Consider the following 20,784-nt stretch of genomic DNA (forward strand, 5'->3'; position numbering starts at 1 on the left):
ATTTCAAGAAATCCATCCTAAGTGAGGAGATTTTTTTCTGTCTGAAAATTTTACCCCTCATTTCACAAAATTTTTAAAATTCTCATGCCCAAACAAAGGTTAAGTTATTAGACTATGACTACACTTATATGTAATTTTTTAAAAGGTATAGAAGAAAAGCTGCAAGTCTAACATCAGTGTTGAGAGTAGTTATCATGGAATGCTGGGGTTTTTTTCTTTGTTTTGTTTTGTTTTATTTTTCCCACTGCTGCTTTACTAAATTAACATTTTTTCATTAGTGAAAAAATAGTTTTTAGGTGAAATCCTGTTTGAAGACATTATACTATCTGACCTTCCAACTTCTTATTCTGTGGTGAATTATTAGCAGAGTTTTAGATGATCATCTACATTGCTTTCCTCCATCACTTTTGCCTCTCTTTCCTGTGTTAATACTTACAACACGATGCATAACTATGTTGTAGACCTCCAAGCAATTCTTTTCCTATGTAACTTTGCTAAATGCATGTGGTGCTTCCCAAAACTTTTTCAAGGGTTATCACAGGTATAGTAAACTAGGGTATGATGGTTATATGTGTATTTTCCTGATTTTAGGATTTTCCTTTTAAATGCAAATGGGATACATATAATAGTACATTGTATAAATCCTGGTTCTGATTTTGATCAGGTTGGTATATATTCCAGTCCTTAGAAGAATCAGTTTAAAAAAAAAAAAAAAAAAAGGTAAAGATGTATAACCAAAAAGTCAATAGAGACATTAAAATGAAATGTTAAAAAATGGTCTAATAGTACAAAAAAGGCAGTAAAGGAAAGAAGGGGAACAATAGAGGAAACAAATGGTAAACCTAAACTATAGCAATAATTATATTAAACATTAATGGACAAAACACTCCAGTTGAAAGCTAGAAATTGTCTAAAAGGAGTAGACAAGACTCACTTAAATGCTGCCTACGAGGGGTTCGCTTTCACTGTAGCGAGACAGATAGGTTGAAAGTAGATAAATGGGTAAAGATATACTGTGCAAATGGTAATTAAGTGAAGGCCAGTGTGGCTATGTTAATAGCATATAAAATCTATTTTAAGACATAAACTGTTAACCAGAACTAAAGAAAGACAGTGACAGAGTGGACAGATTCATCAGGAGGTATGTGGATCATAGATGTGTACATCATAAAAGAGCCCAGTTTGAGGCAAAAATTTGATAATTAAAGGAAAAAGTGGACAGTTTGACAGTCATAGTTGCAAATTTTTATATCTCTCAGCAATTAATAGAATAACTAGATAAATCAATAACTAGAGAAAATCTGAAAAATAATCAAGCTCATTGACTTAATTGGTATCTTTGAAAACTACACCCAGCACCTTCAGAATATACATTTTTTTTCATGTGTGAATACCAGAATGATAGAACACAAGGATAAATGATATACTCACATTGAAGTCTCAGTAAATTTTATGAAACTGTAAGAATTCTATAAGAATTATAAGAAATAGAAGAATTATAGGAATATGTTCTCTGACTACAGTGGAAGTTTATCAGAATATCTAGGACAGCCTCAGATGGTTGGCAATTAAAAACAATGTTTTGAACTGCATGATAATGAAAATACAATATATCAAAGTTTATGGGATGTATTAGAGTGGCGTTTAGAGAGAAATTGATAACTTCAAATGCTTCTGGTAGAAAAGAAGAATGATCTTAAATCAGTTATCTAAATTTCACCATAAGAAACTTGAATAAGAAGAAATTGAACCCAAAGTGGCTGCCCCCATCTGCCCTTCCTTTCCCCCAACAATCTCTGCAGCAGTTATCACGAGAGCCAGCACTCTCCTTGCTGCCAGTGGGCTGACCTGCTTTCAGCACTCAGTGAAAATGCCCTGTGCTTGGAGCATCGTTGAAAATAACAGTGGTGTCAGTTTAGGTGACAAACAATCTGGAAGGGCCAATGACACAGCTCCCTGAGGCTGCGATACTGGTTGGGCCAAGCAACTCAGGACCCTCACATTTAATAGGTGACCTGGAGAAGGAAATATCCATTTGGGCTTCTTGGGAATTTGGAAGGCTACATGCATGCTTTTTTTTTTTTTTTTTTTTTTAAGGTTTTATTTATTTATTTGACAGAGATCACAAGTAAGCCGAGAGGCAGCCCGGTGGCGGGGGGATGGGGGTGGGGGCAGGCTTCCTGCCGAGCAGAGAGCCTGATGTGGGGCTCGATCCCAGGACCCTGAGATCATGACCTGAGCCAAAGGCAGAGGCTTTAACCACTGAGCCACCCAGGCGCCCCCACATGCATGCTTAAGAAAGGCCAGAGAGGACCCCAGTTATCTGCTCCTCCCTCGCTGAACCTGACACCAGGGAACGAGAGCAGGGGCACACTCCTAAATTCCCTGATGACTGAATGTCCACCTCAGCCTGTCCACAAACCACGTTGCCCAAGTGCGGGGGCCTTGCTCTATAAGATGTTTAAGCACAACCTCTGACCAGTCATTGGTCAGAAATAGTTATCTTAACCAAACATAAATTATTCTTAGGAATAAAATTCTGGCCCCTAGAAGCCAGAATTTAATAATATCAACAACTGAGCAGAGACATAAGTGGCTGCATACACCTGAGAACACAGACTTTGTATAATTAGTCTGAGCATTTCATTAAAACAAACAGCAGCAGCATTCCACCCCATCACTTTTAAGATGTTCCTCATTAATCTAGGGTTGCTGCAATATCACCTAAAATCTTCAGTTTTGAGAAAAATTGTGAGACATGTCTAAGAAACAGGAATGGATAGCTCAGACACAGGAAATATGACTGGCTAATAGAAGGTGTCTGTGAAGGGGCCCACGTGCTTTACTTAGTTAACAGAATTTCAAAGCCACGTGCTTTACTTAGTTAACAGAATTTCAAAGCAGCCATTATGTGTTCAAAGAACTAAGGATAGATACCATGTCCAGAGAATTAAAGGAAAACACAATGACAGTGATTTATCATAGAAACTTGCAATAAAGAGATAGAATTTACATATCTTTGAATGTGTATGTCCCTAAGTTTAAATTCTCCAGTTGAAAGTACAATAACCAAAATCAAGAATTCATTACAGCAATTAACAGCAGATTTGAACTGGCAGAAGAAATTGGTGACCTTGGAAATTGATCAAGAAACATTATTCGGTCTGAAGAACATACAGAAAAAAGTTTAAAAAAAAAAATTGGAGCCCATAGTCCTGTGGGATCAAGAATACTGACATATGCATGAAGCCTAATGAGAGAGCCAGAAAAGAGAGGACAGAAAGAGGCAGAAAAAATATTTAAAGAAATCATGGCCAGAACTTTGATATTTAATGATAAATGCTAAACTGTACATCTGAAAAGTTCAGTGAACTCTGAGTAGGATAAAGTCATCTGTACACAAAATAGTCTAACTGTACACAAAATAGTCTAACTATGGAAAGCCAAAAACAAAGAGAAAATCTTGAAAGCACCCAGAGAAGTAACTCATTATGTGTAAGAATTCCCTGATAAGATTAACGGCTAATTTCACATAAGAAACAGCAGTGGCCAGAAGGCTGCTGGATGACATAGTCTGACTGCCAAAAACAACCTGTCAATCCAGAAGTTTGTATCTAGCAAAACTGTTCTTTGTGTTTCATAGAAAAAAATAAAGATCACTGGTGAAAGTAATTACTCGGGTACGGGTATATCTAAAAACAGTGTATTTGTTTTTGTTGCCGTGTAACAAATTACATTGACATATGGCTTAATACAACACACATTTATTACCCTGTACTTTTAAGGTGTTATCCAGAATGTTCTCAACTATAGGCTGGAGGAAAATTTGCTTCCAAGCTTACACAGGTTGTTACCAGGTTAGTTTCCTTGTGCTTGTAGGACTAGGGGCCACAACTTCTTGTGGACCTTTTTCTAGAGATTACCTGCTGCTTCTTGTCCCATGGGCTTTCCCACTAGCAGTCCTTACTTTATCAAGTCAGCAATGAGAGTCACTGTAGCAAGTCTGCCAGCAAGATGGAACCTCATATAACATAGCACAATCACAGTAGTGACAGTTCATTACCTTTGCCAAATTCTGTTGGGTTAGAAGGAAGTCACAGGTCCTGCTTAAAGCTCCAGGGGAGAGGTACACAAAGGCATGGACCTGAAGAGGCAGGGATTATGGGAGAGCCCACCTTAGAATCACGCTCCAATTTTCATCTCTTTAAGACAACAGCATACAACAAGCATTAGACTGCTGTTAGGGGGCACCTGGGCGGCTCAGTTGGTTAAGCACATGCTTTCAGCTGAGGTGGTGATCCCAGAGTCCTGGGATTGAGCCCCATGTCGGGCTCCCTGCTCAGCGGGGAGTCTGCTTCTCTCTCTGTCCCTCACCTCACTTCTCTCTCTCTCCCTCTCTTTCTTTCTCTCTTAAAAAATAAATTAAAAAATAAAGTCTTAAAAAAATCCATCTGTATAAATATGTAATATATATGACAGCAGTGGCACAAAGAAGGGGAGAGTAAAGAGGGCTGTATTGGAACAGTGTCCATGTCCTGCTGGAATTAAACCCAAAGTAAGAATAGGAGTGAATGATGAGAAATCAGTGGGATTAAAAATGAGCAAATGGAGGCACCTGGGTGGCTCAGTGGGTTAGGCCTCTGCCTTTGGCTTGGGTCATGGTCTCAGGGTCCTGGGATCGAGCCCCACAGCGGGCTCTCTGCTCAGCAGGGAGCCTGCTTCTCCTTCTCTCTCTGCGTGCCTTTCTGCCTACTTGTGATTTCTGTCAAATAAATAAATAAAATCTTAAAAAAAGGACAAATGATGGAGAAAATTGGTGAAACAAAAAAAGCAAAAATTGGCTCTTTGAAGAGATCAACGAAATTGATAAATCTCCAGCCAGACTGATGAAGAAGCAAGAGAGAAAACACATAATCAGAACTAAGCGTGGGAAAATTGTTTATAGATCCTGCAGACATTGAGAGGGTGATAGGAATATAACAAACACCTTTTTGCCATTTAGAAGAAATGGACCAATTCCTGGAAAGACATAAATTGCCAAAACTGATCCAAGGAGGAATGAAACAATTGAACAGTCCTATATCAAAGAAATTTACTTCATAAATAAAACTTTTCACTAAGAAAACTTTAGGCCCAGCTGCTTTCTCTGTTGCATTATTTTAAAATGTTGAAAAACTAAACAATAACATTGCTTCCCAGACTCTTTGAGGAAATACTTCCAAACTGTGGTGCCCTAATACAAGACCAAATAGACATTGAAAGAAATGAAAACTACATACCAGTATCCTTCGTGATGATAGATAAAAAAATCCCTGACAAAACACCAGCAAATCTAAGCCATCAGTGTACAAAAAAAGAATAGTATATCATGGCCAAGTACTGTTTACCCCAAGAATGCAGGGTTTAAGATTTGAAACTCAGCATGGTAATTTACATTATTAATGGAATAAAAGTACAGATACCAAGTGATCATTTCAATAGGTGCAGAAAAGGCAGATGACCCTATAAAATACCCATTCATCATAAAGACTGAGCAATCCAGAAGCAGAAAATAACTTCCAAAACCTAAGGAAAGGCACCTAGGAAAAACTATAATGTGCATCATAGTATATGGTGAACTGCTGAATGCTTTCCCTGAGATCAGAAACAGGACAAGAGTGTGCTTTTACCATTTGTATTTAACACTCGTTTAAATAAGAATCCTATGGATTGGAAAGGGAGAAGTGACTCTGTCTTTGTTTGCAGAGAACGTAATTGGGTATGTAGACTAGCATAAGAAATCTACTAAAATGTGAATTTAGCTAGTGAATTTACACAGCTCAGTATGTAATCAAATTTCTCTCTATCAGCAGTTAATAATTGGAAAATGAAATTTTTAAAAAATTCATTATTATAACAACCAAACTTGAAGTATTTAGTAACGTAATGAAAGATGTGCAAGACCTATACACTAAAAAGTACAAAACATTGCCGAGGGAAATTAAAGAAGACCTAAATAAATAGATATTGTTTTTTTCATGTTTGGAAGAATCAATATTACCTCGAGTATTTGGGGATGGTTTCCATTTTTTGAGTCAGTGGAGTTCTAGTCAAAATCTCACAGGCTTGTTTGAAGAAATTGATGAGTTGATTCTAAAATTTATTGGCTAGGGGTGCCTGGGTGGCTCAGTCAGTTAAGCATCTGCCTTTGGCTCGGGTCATGATCCCAGGGTCCTGGGATTGAGCCCCACATCGAGGCTCCCTGCTTGGAGGGAAGCCTACTTCTCCCTCTCCCACTCTTCCTGCTTGTCTTCCCCCCTCTTACTGTGTCTCTCTCTGTCAAATAAATAAAAAATAAAATCCTTAAAAAATACATAAAAAATATTTATTGAGCAAAACAGTTTTTAAAAAGGTTTGGGGATTTGTACTACCTGCTACTATCGCAACTTCTGTTAACTATAGTAATCAGGACACTCCAGTATGGGTGTATGAATATACTTTTCGGTCAATAGAACAGAACAGAGTTTAGGAAAAGACCCACCCTTTGTATAGTAAATTGGTTTTTGTCCGTGGCACAAGGATAAATCACTGGGGAAAAAGTGGTCTTTATAATGGATTGCCCTGGGCAACTAGATATCTGTATGGAATAATAAACCTTGATTTGATCTCACTTTACACAGAAGTCAGCTATCAGTAAGTCATTATCCTAAATGTAAGAGTTAAAAATGCAAAACTTTTAGAAGAAGACACAAATTCTAGGTGACACTGTGTTGGGCAAAGATTTTTTTTTTTGATTATTTTATTTTATTTTATTTTTTTCAGTGTTCTAAGATTCGTTGTTTATCCATCACACCCAGTGCTCCATGCAATACGTGCCCTCCTTAATACCCACCACCAGGTTCATCCAACCCTCCAAGCCTCCTCCCCTCTAAAACCCTCAGTTTGTTTCTCAGAGTCCACAGTCTCTCATGGTTCATCTCCCTCTCCAGTTTCCCCCAACTCCCTTCTCCTCTCCATCTCCCCATGTCCTCCGTGTTATTTCTTATGCTCCACAAATAAGTGAAACCATATGATAATTGACTCTCTCTTCTTGACTTACTTCACTCAGCATAATCTCTTCCAGTCCCGTCCATGTTGCTACAAAAGTTGGGTATTCGTCCTTTCTGATGGAGGCATAATACTCCATTGTATATATGAACCACATCTTCTTACCCATTTGTCCGCTGAAGGGCATCTCGGTTCTTCCCACAGTTTGGTGACTGTGGCCACTGCTGCTATGAACACTGGAGTACAGATGGACCTTCTTTTCACTACAACTGTATCTTTGGGGTAAATACCCAGTAGTGTAATTGCAGGGTCATAGGGAAGCTCTATTTTTAATTTCTTAAGGAATCTCCACGCTGTTCTCCAGAGTGGCTGCACCAACTTGCATTCCCACCAACAGTGTAAGAGGGTCCCCCTTTCTCCACATCCTCTCCAACACTTGTTTACTGTCTTGTTAATTTTGGCCAGTCTAACTCGTGCAAGGTGGTATCTCAATGTGGTTTCTTAAACGGGATGCAAAAAGCACAAGCCGTAAAAGACAAATCAGTTGACTTCCTCAACATTGAAACATTTTGCTCTTCAAAAAAAGGAAAATGAAAAAGCAATCAGGATACTAGGAGACAACATTTCCAAACCATAGCTGACAAAGACTTGTATCAGAATATATATGCAATGGAATTGTAAACTCAATAATGAGAAAAGCAATTTAGTAAAAATGAGTAATTTCAACAGACGCTGACAGAAGAAAATATCTGAATAAGCCCAGTGTCACTAGTCATCAAGGTCACATAAATTAAAACCTCAGCAGTTTGCTATTTTATACTCTCTGGAGGAGTAAAATTAAGATTATTGATGATGCCAGTATTAGTGAAGATGTAGAACCATAACTCTCATACAGTATTGCTGAGAGAATTGTGATATTACACAGTGTAATATTACACTTAGAAAAATTGTGGCAATTTCTTGGGAGGTTAAATGTACATTTAACAGGTGGCCCAGTAGTTCTTTCCCAGGTATTTACCCAATGGAAATGAAAAACAACAGACTGGTATGTGAATGTTCACAGTAGCTTCATTCATAATAGCCTCAAACTGGAAATAATGCAATTGTCCATCTGCTGGCAAATCCCTCAGTAAATGTATATCCATATTATACAATACTCTTCAGCAATACAAAGGATAAGCTTTTGATACATACACACCAACAACGTCGATGTATTTCAGAAACGTCATGCTAAGTAAATCAGTCAAACACAAAAGTCTACATGCTGTATGATTTCACTTATACACCATTCTAGAAGGGCAAGCCTGTGGTGGTTGCCTGGTACCCACAGTCTGTGCAAGGAATTGACTGTAAAGAGTCAGGAAGGGAACTTTCTGAGATGATGGGAATATTTTGTGGTGATGGCCACATGGCTGTCTACAGTTCGACAGAGTTCATCAACCTCTACACTCAAAGTGGGTGAATTTTATTATACCTAAGTAAAGTTGTACCTCAGTAGTTGGGGGAAAAAGTCATATTGGTGGGAGATATTTTTTATTCATATACACTTTAAAAATTTTTCAGTAGACTTAAATGGATTTCTTGAAACTACTAAAGCCTGTTTAAAATAAACTTTTTAAAAAATTTTATCTCTGCATCTGTGATAAAATTTTATTTTATCTCTGCACTTGCAAGAAGGCAGAAGCATACTAAGGGGACAAAGTAATAAGGTGGCTGGGGCTTCGGTTAGTGTTTAGAGAAGGCTTTTCTGATGAAGGGACAGTTGAGCAGATACAGATGAAGGGAATTCAGTTCAATCAAAGAAGTGTCTTCACATGTGCCTTGCACATCTCTTACTCAGTTTTTATCTAGGCATTGTGCAGTTCCTGTTATTAATTACAAATGAGATCTTTTCCTTATCTGTTGCATTAGCTGTAATAATCCTTAAATTAATCTCTGTTCGCATCTTCATTTGTCTTCTGTCTCCTATTAATGCCTTGAGGACAGTAAGTATACAGATTTTATGCATTGTTAATTTCTAGCTCGCTCTTCTCAGCTGTGTTTTCCGCGTGTGCTGTAATGCATTTTCATGGTTTTTACTGAGACTAAGCAGATCCTTATATCTGTTAATCTTTGTTTTTCCTAGCTCAGTATAGCACCAAAATGCAAGTAGCACCTAAAAAAGACCTAAAGTGGAAAACCAAAGATGCTGGTACAATTTCATGTTACATAATTTCAATCTTACTGTCCAATGGAGCGAGTATAGGATGCACATAAGACTGCTGGCACCTTTAAAGATACCCCTAAATGTGGGAGAAATGCAAGAAGGTATTTTTCAATCTGACAGATTAAGAAAGAAGCACCTGATTGGTCAGGTATAGATTAGAAATGGAAGTCTTGGCAAGATTCATTGTTTCATTTGAATAGAAGGGGTCTTTTATTTTATTTTATTTTTTTTTAATTTTTTATTTTTTATAAACATATGTTTTTATCCCCAGGGGTACAGGTCTGTGAATCACCAGGTTTACACACTTAACAGCACTCACCAAAGCACATACCCTCCCCAGTGTCCATAATCCCACCCAGAAGGGGTCTTTTAGATTTCATGCCTGTCTTAGTCTCCATATTTTAAGAGAGGTAGGTAGGTGTCCAAGACTTGAGGGCTCAGCATAAGCTGCCAAAATGAAAATATTTGTTACTCAAGTTTGTGCCTTACCAGTAGATGGCAGCAAAATGCTTTGTTTAAACATGCTTGCTTGCTTGCTTGTTTTTTTTTAAGAGAAGGCGAAGGCAGATAAAATACTCTTATTTTCTTTAAATGGTAATGATCACTGGGTAGTGTCAGTTTATACTAAATGATTTTAGAAATTCAACTGATGCAGCTTTCCTAAAAACGTTAACTTTTTATAGGTTTTGTTAGCAACTACTTCTTAATGATATTTTTTATTCTTTTCAGTAGTATTAATATTATATATGTAGTTTTCTGCCTCATATATTTTTCTAAGGGACCCAGCTGTCATCATATAGTTGAGAACTAAGTAACATTTTAGTAAACAACACAGGAGTGTTTTAGTCCTATAACTGTGGAGGCTTTTTGTGTTTGGAAAACACTCACGAGTTTCTCTTGAACAAACCAGAAATTAAGGGTGACTTTTATAAGAAGAGAGCATTTTAATACTAGATGGATAGATCTGACCAATTTATTTTCACCTAAGATTACTGGTCCCTAGGATGTGACCTACCTAATAGGAGGGAGCACTTTTTATCCCTTTTTTCCCCACTGCCCAAGAAGGCCCGTGGAATGAGAGCTACACAAAACTGACCCTTGGCTTCAGGGAAGATCCAGGCAGGTGACAAAAGTCTGTGACTCGAGTCACACAGCAGATTGTCAATTGTAGCTTCCCTTTCTTTCTTTCTCTTTCTCTCTTTCCAGAAATCAGCCCGTTTAGGAGAGCATTTTGGAACTGTTATAGAAAAAATTCCTACAGGGCTGAGGTTTCTCCCAGTTTTTCACACAAAAAAAGTGCTGCTTAATTCTTAAAAATTCCAAAATTCTTATAAAACTAAGAATCTACAAAATAGCCTTTTATCTTACAAAAAATGATTTATCACGATCACTTAACATATATCTTACATGCTTTGGAATTTCTGCAGACCACAGAAGATTTTTTTTTTTTTTTTTTACCTAATATACCCTAAAACAACACAGCCTGCCAGACCACAGTACATCCGTCCTTTAGAGCAGCAGATGTTGCTACACATGCTTCTCTTTAAGACCAAGAAGCACAAGAGAAAATAAAGCAGAAAGTTCAAAACCGAAGAGAAACATGAAACAATACAGAAATGAGAGAGCCGAGTAGCCAAAAGCAGTTGGTTAAATTAGGACAGAGAGGGGCTGTGGCAATCTGAACTCTCTCTTTTTGTCTATCTTTTAAATACTCTGTAGGTCATTTTCATTCTGTTAACCCAGGTTTGATGACTTTCTACCAAAATTTATTTTCTGTGAAAACTATGCTTCAATTAAACTGAGAAAGAAGTACTTAATGTTCATTATAATCTTCAATCATTTCACATTTTTTTCCTGGGAATGGTCTTGAGTGCTCTGTGCCATGGTGTAGAGTTTATTGTTTTGTCTTCAAGTCCGCTAATGTTTTCATTTTGGTTTTTGTCCTAGCCGATCCAACAGTTAAGGACTTGATTGGAGGCTTCACTGCTCTTCACTACGCAGCCATGCACGGTCGGGCCCGGATCGCACGCCTGATGTTAGAATCTGAATACAGGAGCGACATTATTAATGCCAAAAGCAATGATGGCTGGACTCCCCTCCATGTGGCTGCTCACTATGGTAGGGACTCATTTGTCCGACTCCTACTGGAGTTCAAGGCTGAGGTCGACCCGCTCAGCGATAAAGGCACCACTCCCCTTCAGCTCGCCATCATCCGAGAGAGGTCAAGCTGCGTGAAGATCCTCCTGGACCACAATGCCAACATTGACATCCAGAACGGTTTCTTGTTGCGATACGCGGTGATCAAAAGCAATCACTCTTACTGCCGAATGTTCCTTCAGAGAGGAGCAGATACAAACTTGGGTCGCTTAGAAGATGGACAGACTCCTTTACATTTGTCTGCCCTTAGGGATGATGTACTCTGTGCACGGATGTTATATAACTATGGAGCGGACACAAACACAAGGAACTATGAAGGACAGACCCCACTGGCTGTTTCAATAAGTATTTCTGGAAGTAGTCGACCGTGTTTGGATTTCTTACAAGAAGTCACAAGTATGTAATTTAATTATTACTCTCACTGCATTTTTAAGAAATTTTCATCTTCTTGGGGGGGGAGTTTCATGGGTTTACAACTTACTGAGCAGATGCTAATAATTCCTGTCAGCCCTGCTTACTACAAAGTTATTAATAACATGATTCATGCCTCATCCATCGGAAGTAAAAAGAAAGCTCTTTATCTCAAGATTCATGCCCGTTACTGAAAATAATAGGGGTAGATGGGCTGAGAGTGGAAATGTAGGAAGGGACAGAGAGAGGAGAAATTGTTAAATTCAAAGATCTCTGTCAGAACAAGGCAATTCCTACTAGTCACTCACATAGTCATTCGGGCTTTCATGGACTTCTGATTGAAGAATTAGGACAGCATTGGCCTTTAGGTCCCATAGCTGTGGAAGTGTCCTACCTAGAATTGGTGCTTTATCGTGAAGCTGTTGCTCCATGTTTTAGTGTTGCTTCTCTGGCTTCCCGTGGTGTGACCCAACATGAGATGAACAGCAGTGTTACTGAGGGATCCATGTAATGAAGGGTTGAGGATGCCGGAAGTTGCTCTTAAGATCTGTCATCAATGGGAGATTTGGTGCCACTGTCCCGGGACCACATGGCTTCCACTCCTGACCAGTTTTGGTGTGGGCACTTCTTCGGAAAGCCTGGGAATATGTGACCCACCTTGCGTGGTGGTGTACGTTTGCCTTGTTTTTCTGGCAGGGATATTGGTCTGTGTGTGGACATAGCCACTCTCTCTCTTCCGCGACGGCTAGTCATGTATGTGTCTCAGAGCTCAACATCCAACCTGAGGCTCAAGTCAATCAACGAAATGTTTGATTTTGCCCTCTGCTGCACTCTTTCACAAACTCCCTTTTCCTCACCTGGTCTTTCCCTTTGAGTCATTATCATGGAGGAACAGAGACACTGTGGGTATATTTGTCCTGAGGTACAACTAAGGAGTTCACTTGACCTTGTAAACGATCTGCTCTCCTGCTTGGAACTGAACTTGGGAGTAGAAATCGTATGAACAGGTGAATTGTAATTTGGATTTTATGTGTTTATGAAAAGGAAAAGATGACATTGTTACCACTTTGTGTCTGCAGACCAAAGCCCAAAAAGAAATAACACTCTAAGTTAGATTTATGTTAGATCATAAGAATCTAACATATGCTGTCCAGTTGGCCTGCCTGTGGCAATGGAAATGGTCAGCTCTATCCAGTATGGTAGCTACGAGTTCTAGCCCCATGTGGCTGTTTTAAACATGTTACGTGTTTAATGCCACTGAGGAACTGAATTCTTTTTGCTTTAAATTTATTTATTTATGTGAGAAAGAGAGTGAGAGAGAGCACGAGAGGGGAGAAGATCAGAAGGAGAAGCAGACTCCCTGCGGATCTGGGAGCCCGATTCGGGACTCCATCACGGGACTCTAGGATCATGACCTAAGCCGAAGGCAGTAGCTTAACCAACTGAGGCACCCAGGCGCCCGAAGAACTGAATTCCTAATTTAACTGTATTAATTGGAATTTAGATGGTTGCAAGTGCACGGTGGCCCCCATGTTCTACAGCGTAGATCTGTCTGCCTTGCGAGCAGTGTTTGGGGCCAACTGGTAGGTGATCCCTTGAAAGTTTCTGAGGCACATGACAGACTGAGATGGGAGATGTCGTGTGTGGTGCTTCTTCGCCAGCTTTCTCTGACTCTTCAGATCCAGGCCGCATCTAACGAAAAGTTTGCCGTGACATTCCAAGTGCTGGTTCTCTCAGCAGATTTTCTAGCAGTCTTCATCCATAGGCTGGGAGGGGTGTTGGTGCTGTGAGAGAGACTGTCACTCTTGAACTTGAGGTTAGGATTCTGTCGCGGAAAAAGCCTGTGAAGCATCTCTTATTCTTTCTGCGTTCTGAATATCTTTTTGTTGTTACTATTGTCTTTGTTCCAACCTCTCACTAGAGACTCCTGGTTAAATTAATGGGACTGCCCCTCTTGTTAAGTATTTTGCTCGGCAGTTAAGGACGTCGACTAGAGCTGGGCTGCCGAAGCTCAGGCCCCAGCTCCACCACCTGTCACCTGTGACCTTGGGCAGCTTACCCAACTGCTCTGGGCCCCAGTGTCCTCAAGGAAGCATTAGGGTAATGATAACTATCCTGTAGGCCTGTTGTGTAGATACAATGAGTTAATGTTTATAATGTGCTTAAAACGGCACCTGGCACATTTGAAGTGCTACATGTGTTTTTTAAAATAAAATAATTAAATGAGAGTGGATGAACAGGAGGGCCCGGCTTGCTACCAGTCGAGTGAACCCTGAAGGTTCTCAGTCTCCCCTAGCCTCCTGTTTTCCAGCTGGTAGACTGTTGTTCCTCTTATCCTTTCCCTGTGCCATAATGCAAACGCCCCTACTCACCGTACGGATGAGGGAGTTACTGAGAACAGAAAATCTTTGAAGAGAGAAATTCCACGAGAAAACTGAACCTCAGGCACTGACGAACTGGAACTTTTAAACTTACTGGGGGCATAAAAGGGATTGTAATGACCTGCATGGCTGGAATTTTGTCCAGAGACAAGGAGCGAAGAACTTCAGTTAGGGGGGAAGCCCGCTTCTGAATTCTCAGGCATGAATTATGCCTGTGGCAGGGACGGACCTCCCCCAGCCAGCCCCTTCTGCAGGAGAAGGCCTTGGGCCTGAGAAGCTTTGCTGATTGCACTTCTTGTGTCCAAGCATCTGAAGATCAGAGGAGGTGGAGAACACAGTCCAGGCAGAGTGGGGAGGGCGCAGAACAAGATGGCTCCCTGCTGCAGAGTGCCACTGGGAAGGAGGCCGTTTCCGTTTCGGATTGGCCTGCCTGTTTCCAGAAACAGGTGCCGTGTTGTGCTGCCTGCCTCGGAAATCCTTCAGTTGTAAGGCTTACCACCCTTTTTCTGCATGAGACGGAAATATTCAGAAGGCAAAGTGGGATCCAAGATTTGTGCAAGCAGCCGGGTCAAAAGCTGTTGGAGGGGTCGGCGTGTCACCCACTCCTTCCTTTGCCAGGGACCTGCACGTTTGTACTCATTGGGAATCTACCTCTGATGGGCTGCTCTTTCATCAAGGCATTAGAGACGCAAGATTTTACTGTTACCGTCTACTGTCTTCGTCAGTTTTAACAGAGCAATCATCGGTTAAATTGCCTGTCTGATAATCCCGGCATCTGTGTCATGGCTGAGTCTTCTTCGATGCTTGCTTTGTCTCTTCCAATGTGGTTTTTTTCTTGCCGTTTAGCATGTCTTATAATTTTTTATGGAAGCCAGACAGGATGGATCAGGTCATAGGAACGGAGGCAAATAGGCCTTTAAATGTCAGGCCCTGTGTGAACCTGGCCAGGATCTGGGCCGCGTGCCATGTCTGCTGGAGCTGTAGGAGCCGGGAGCTTCAGACCCTCCTGCGTCCTCGGTTTTGTCTCCCCCTCTTGACTCGGCTTGTCTCAGCACTCCTCCTCTGAAGTGTCTGCGTCTCGTGGCTCTTTCAGCTCAAGACCACAGCTGTCCCACTGGAGCCCCGTCACTGTCAGCTAAGGGGATGGGGGAGGCCAACAGTCTGGCATGTTCCAATCAAGTCTGTCTTTCGGGGCCTGCGTCCTTGGGCTGTGTGCTTTGGAAGTTTCGCCATTTGCCCGCTCCTCCACCCTCCCCGTGTGGCCTCCCCGCTCACACAGCTCGGTGACCCAGGAAGACTCTGTGCACCCAAATCAGAGAACTGTTCTTTTTCCAGGGGTCATAACTCTGGTAGTCTCCATCCTTCCAGAACAGGCCTTTGTTAGGGAGAAGGTTCTGGGTATAGGTCACATGGTTGTTCTCAACCCTCCTCCCTTGCTAGAACCACGAGCGGGGTTTTTATTAGCTATTCACCGTGGCAGCCTGGTGGGGTTCCTGAAAGTAAAATAGAATGTTGAGGGGGGGGCAGACGGGGCAGGGGGCTCCCTGAGACGGTGACGCGCACTGTCAGGCCAGTCCACACGCATCCTCATGTTAACTCGTCACAATTACCGTGGAAGTGCTCCTACCAGTTGATGGCACCTGCAGCTTCTGGTGCAGGTACGCAGCTGTGCGCCAGGACTCTCTGGATCTTTCTCTCCCCTGACGTTGCAGCGGTTTGCGCTGTGACGTCTGTTCACTGGTGGGTGAGTCCAAGAGAGGTCACTGATTTTGTGTTTGTTCAGCTTTTTGTTCTTACAAGAGCAGGAGTGATGACTTTCCAAGCTCCTTACATGTTCACGAGCTAAAACTGGAAAGCTGTTCATTAGTTTTATTGTTTTTACATGAAAAGTGAAACACAGCCTATCCATCGTCATTTGGGCTGAGTAGTTTTCCGCCCCCAACCCCCCTGGAATTCAGGGGCACATCTGTCTCATACACGATCCTGAAGACCTCTCAGCTCTGCCTCTGTGTCAGAGGTGGAGAGAGCAAGCTAGTGGGCTCTTGACCCCATGTCTGACTTGCCTAAAAACCTTGGGCAAGCTGGTTAGTCTCCCGGCTCCCCCTGCTGCTCAGTTCCCCCCTCTGAAACATGGGGGAATGAGACCACAGTCCCCAGGGACTCCACCCACTTTTTAAAATTCTTGCCAGTAACCACTTAAAAGGGATGATTTCCTGCAACATTGTGATTTTATTTTACAATTTATGTAGAACAGTGGTTTTTACAGTGCGGCCTCTTACAGGGCCCTCAAGACCATCTGAGGGGCCCGTGAGGTCAGAACGGTCTTCGTAGCAGTGCTGAGGTATGACTCGCCTCTTTTCACTGCACTGTCATTTGACTTATGGTGTAGGAGCAATGGTGGCTCAAACTTCTGGCTCCTCAGTGTTAATCAAGGCAGTGGCCCCAAAGGGTGCCCCTCGTCCTTGAGTCCTTCACTACCAGGCAGTCCCGCCAAAGAAGATTCCAGTTCCATTTAGAGAGATCTTTGAGAGAGCAGCAAAAGTAATCCCATTAAATCTCATTCCTGAGTACGTGCTTTTTTGATATTCTGTGGATGGAAATTGAAGGTATTCTTACTGCATACCAAAGTGCTGGGACTGAATCGACAAAAAGCACTTCTTTGATTTGTTTGAGCTGAGCCAGCAGCTTTTTTTGTGGAACACCCATTTTTACCTGGAAGATTGACAGACAGCCAAAGGATAGCTGTTTAGTCTTAGATATCTGGCAGACTTTGTTGTCACGTTAAGGAAAACAGTTGACAGTGTTTATGACAAGTCATAAGCCTTGAGCTTTCAAGTGAAAATTAGAATTTTGAAAAGCTTGTATTTGCTACTGTGACATTGATGGGTTCCCAATATGCAGATTCTTTTGAGATGAGCAGTGATACTAACAAAAGTGATTTTTTGATACTATCATAATGAAATCAGTCAACATTTGGAAGATCTCCATAACCTAAGGAGCCAGTATTTTCCAAAGGACTAATGCATAATTTGACAAAAACATGCATGGACAAAAGATCCATTCAAAGGGCAAAGTAGACCAATGGATTTGCATGTGAAAGAGCACAAGAGGTTCATTGATTTGGTTTCAGATTTCATATTGCAACTAACCTTTAAAAAAATACCACTTGTTGAGTTTTGGTGAAGTATCAGAGGAGATGATAATCATCTAACAAGGCTATTAAAATATTCTTTCCCGTTCCAACTATGTGAAGGAGGCTGGATTTTCTTGAAGTACTTTAATCACAGCATATTCTAACAGAATGCAGGAGCAGATCTGTGAATCCAGCTGTCTTGTAGGAAGCCAGACCTTAAGAGATAATCTGCAAACATGTAGAACAGAGCTACTCTTCTTATGAAACCATTTTTTTTTAGAAAGCAGCCTCTTTTTTTTTCTTTAAGATTTTATTTTTTTTAGTAGTCTCTTCACCCAACATGGGGCTTGAACTCACAACCCCAAGATTAAGAGTCGCATGCTCTACTGACTAAGCCAGCCAGACACCCCATATTACTGTTATTTTTAAATGAATCAGTGAATATGTTTTAAATTTCCCAACCTTAATCTCTAAGTATGGCAAATACAGATAGAGAAAACCCATATAAACAAAAATTCTTTGAGGTCCTCCAATTTTGAGAGTGCAAAGAGGTCATAAAACTAAAAAATGGAGACCCTAATGACCGTCCGTACAGCTTCTACATGCACATTTTTTTTAGGACATCTTGTTAGCCTAGAGTTTTCAAATTTGGTGAATTTCTGCTATATTTCTATTTGCAGTTGCTATAGTCTGGATACAATGAAATGCTTTATATTACTACTCTCCTGTGCCAACATATTTACAACTTAGGATCTATAGAGACCAGTGATTCCTGAAGTGTGTCTATAAAATTGTGGTTCTGTGAGATGCTCTGAAGGTAAACAGGTTCATTATTCAGATTAATTTGGAAGACTGCTACCCTGGATTCTAGATCTCAGTTTCAGGGAATAGTATATACGAGGTACCAAGAAGTCCTTGAGTAAGTTAACCATTAATTTTTGTTAAGTAAACAACTAGTTGACTTTCACAGGCATCTTTTATTCCTGTGGCAAGCTCTGGTCTAGATTACTCTTAAGGCAGAGAATATGCAATTTGGGTTTGTGTTTACTATCCATAAGGAGGCCAGGTTGTGATCTGTGTTTCTCGTAGATGCTGCTTACAGACTTGAATCAACCAGTCAGTTTGCGTCAGGGGTGTATAAAAGGTCGGACTGGGTTGTATTTAGATTTGTATAGCCTAAGAAATTAAATGGCCCCTATTTCTAAGGAAAAAACATTAGGTAGATGAGAATTGAATTGGGTAAACTATTTGGGGAGACTTAATCTGTCAAGTATTTAAGCTTGTTGCTTTCAAGAACAGCATGGCAGGTGTTTAAAAATACTGTTTTATAAACACCACAGTAACCTGAAATGTGTTTTTATTTAAAAATAGTCAAACACACTGTTTTGGTTTCAGGAGTTAAACTTCAAAAAAACCTTTTAAACTCTAAAAAGTAAGAATACGAGTCACAACTTCTTTTTTTTGTTTGTTTTTTGTTTTTGTTTTTTTTTTTCAATTTTAAGAAGGTAAAATTTAGCTTGTGGCTCTCAGTTAAATCTAGTACAATGACAAGCATGTGAGCAGATGATCACATAAAACAACGCCTCTACCTAGATGCCCTTATTTCTGTATTTCTTTCAAATGCTCTTTAATCACTTTTTTGATTTGTTGTTGTTGTTGTTGTTTGGTAGAATTATATATCAAAACAGTGTTACCAAGTGTAACTCTTTGGAGAAGTAATTTGTGTAATATGTTTTACCTGTGGTGATTTTTTGATTGATTTTTTTTTTCTAATAAATTAGGGATTTGCCAGGCATTTGCATTATGGTCTTGTTAGGCCTTTGGGTCCCAAATACTAAAATCACTTTTAGAAACAAATAAATAGTACATAGTTCTAAGTCACATTAAACTACACTTTAAGGTCCTTTGATCTAGAAAGCATTGCCTTATTGTGTACTTTTTTCATATTTATATTGCTTTCTGTTTTCAATATAGGCTTCTAGAGATTTGTTATTTGTTAGGAAGCAGTATATGGTTTTGTTTAGTTTTAGTGCAAATGAAGGATATAGGTCAAAGCTTATTAGCTTGTGGAAACAAATGGAAGCAATGGACAGATGTCATCAAGGTTGATACTGCATATATTTGGATTCTAGCTAAGAGATAAGGTATTTTACAATATGACTATTTTTACTTTAAGGTGAGCTACAAACTGCCATTGTCCTATAAAGATTTGTTGAACACATTTCATCCTAAGTGTCGGTCAGGGACAAGAGCAAAGGAATAAAACGTGTTTATGGTAGGATTTTTAAATTGGGAAGCCGAAATGAAACAAAGAGGTATTGGGAGACGATTCCAGATGCTGACCTACGATGGAGAGGTGGCTGAAAGGAACAATTCAGATTGTAGACAGCAAAGGAGGCTAAATCATTTGTTGCGTTTCTTTACATCTTCCTCTCTACTTCCAGTCTCTTTCCCCTCTTCCCCAAAGAAGACCCAGAACGTTGTTTTGCTTTCATCTTCTTTCCTCTGGCTCTACAAAAATGTTTTGCCTCTCTCTCTGCCTTTACAAACATTTTACCCAAATAAATAGGTTTAGCCTATCATAAATGTGGTGATGGTGGTATCCAAAGGAGGTGGTTTAGGATATTTAATTTTCTAAATTATGCCACTGCCCTGGTTTTGTAATTTATCCTAGACCAGACCCTTCAAAAGCTGATTTCCTATTTTATACCAGCCCAATTATTACTAATGATGGGCTGCTTTACCAAATGGAGAGGCTAATAGGCCTTTGAACTGTTATGCAATCCCATTGTAGTTTGTTAGTGTGAACACCTTGTAGTGTTCCTGCATCCCCCAAAGTGTTTATGATTCCTGAAATTATACTCTTGTGTGAGATATCCCCCCCCGGTCTCTCCTGTTACAATCCCTTGGACAAGCTGGTTGTTATTTAACAGGGTAGGAGTAATTTTCTGCGACACCTAGTAAACCTAGTGCACGTGTGTGTTGAGTGCTTTTGGTTTCATTCTCTTTATTCTCTTTCTCTGCCTTTTTTTCTTCTGCCACCCCTTCTCCCCTCACCCCTTCAATCCACAGCATAGTTTATTTTGGGGGTACCTAGGAGGCGCACGGTAAATCTTTTTGAGTGATGCGTTGACTAGAAAGTAAGTACATCTTTTTCAGTCATAATTTTCTGTTCCCAAAGTGACATTCCTGAAAATAAAAATAACTCCTCAGTCAGTCATAGAAATAGCAGTGATGGCAATGAGTAGTCCTTATCACTCCTTCCTGTTTAAGCCTGCTGTATGGCCCTCATTCCTACATGGCAAGATAAGTCCACATCTCTGTGCGTGGCACTGTAGCCTAAAGACATCCCTCACTTCATCACCGCACAGGTTTTTGTAGAGTGAAGGTTCTTACATCTCTGCTTGCCCCAAATCATGCAGTGATTTCCACAGTGTCATTCCCAGCGGTTTGCCCTGGACCGTTGCCCC

At 40.4% G+C, this 20,784-nt stretch overlaps 1 protein-coding gene across 2 annotated transcripts in view; it reads left to right on the forward strand.

The window, feature by feature from the left end:
- The window catches only part of ASB7 (ankyrin repeat and SOCS box containing 7), a 54,022-nt gene that overhangs the window by 21,456 nt on the left and 11,782 nt on the right, over window positions 1–20,784 (forward strand). For both annotated transcript variants that reach the window (XM_032342211.1, XM_032342210.1), the window contains exon 5: window positions 11,180–11,785. In XM_032342211.1, the coding sequence (XP_032198102.1) occupies window positions 11,180–11,785 (606 nt within the window). The remainder of the gene's footprint in view (window positions 1–11,179; window positions 11,786–20,784) is intronic.

This window comes from Mustela erminea, chromosome 5, assembly GCF_009829155.1.
Source record: "Mustela erminea isolate mMusErm1 chromosome 5, mMusErm1.Pri, whole genome shotgun sequence".
Taxonomy (NCBI): domain Eukaryota; kingdom Metazoa; phylum Chordata; class Mammalia; order Carnivora; family Mustelidae; genus Mustela; species Mustela erminea.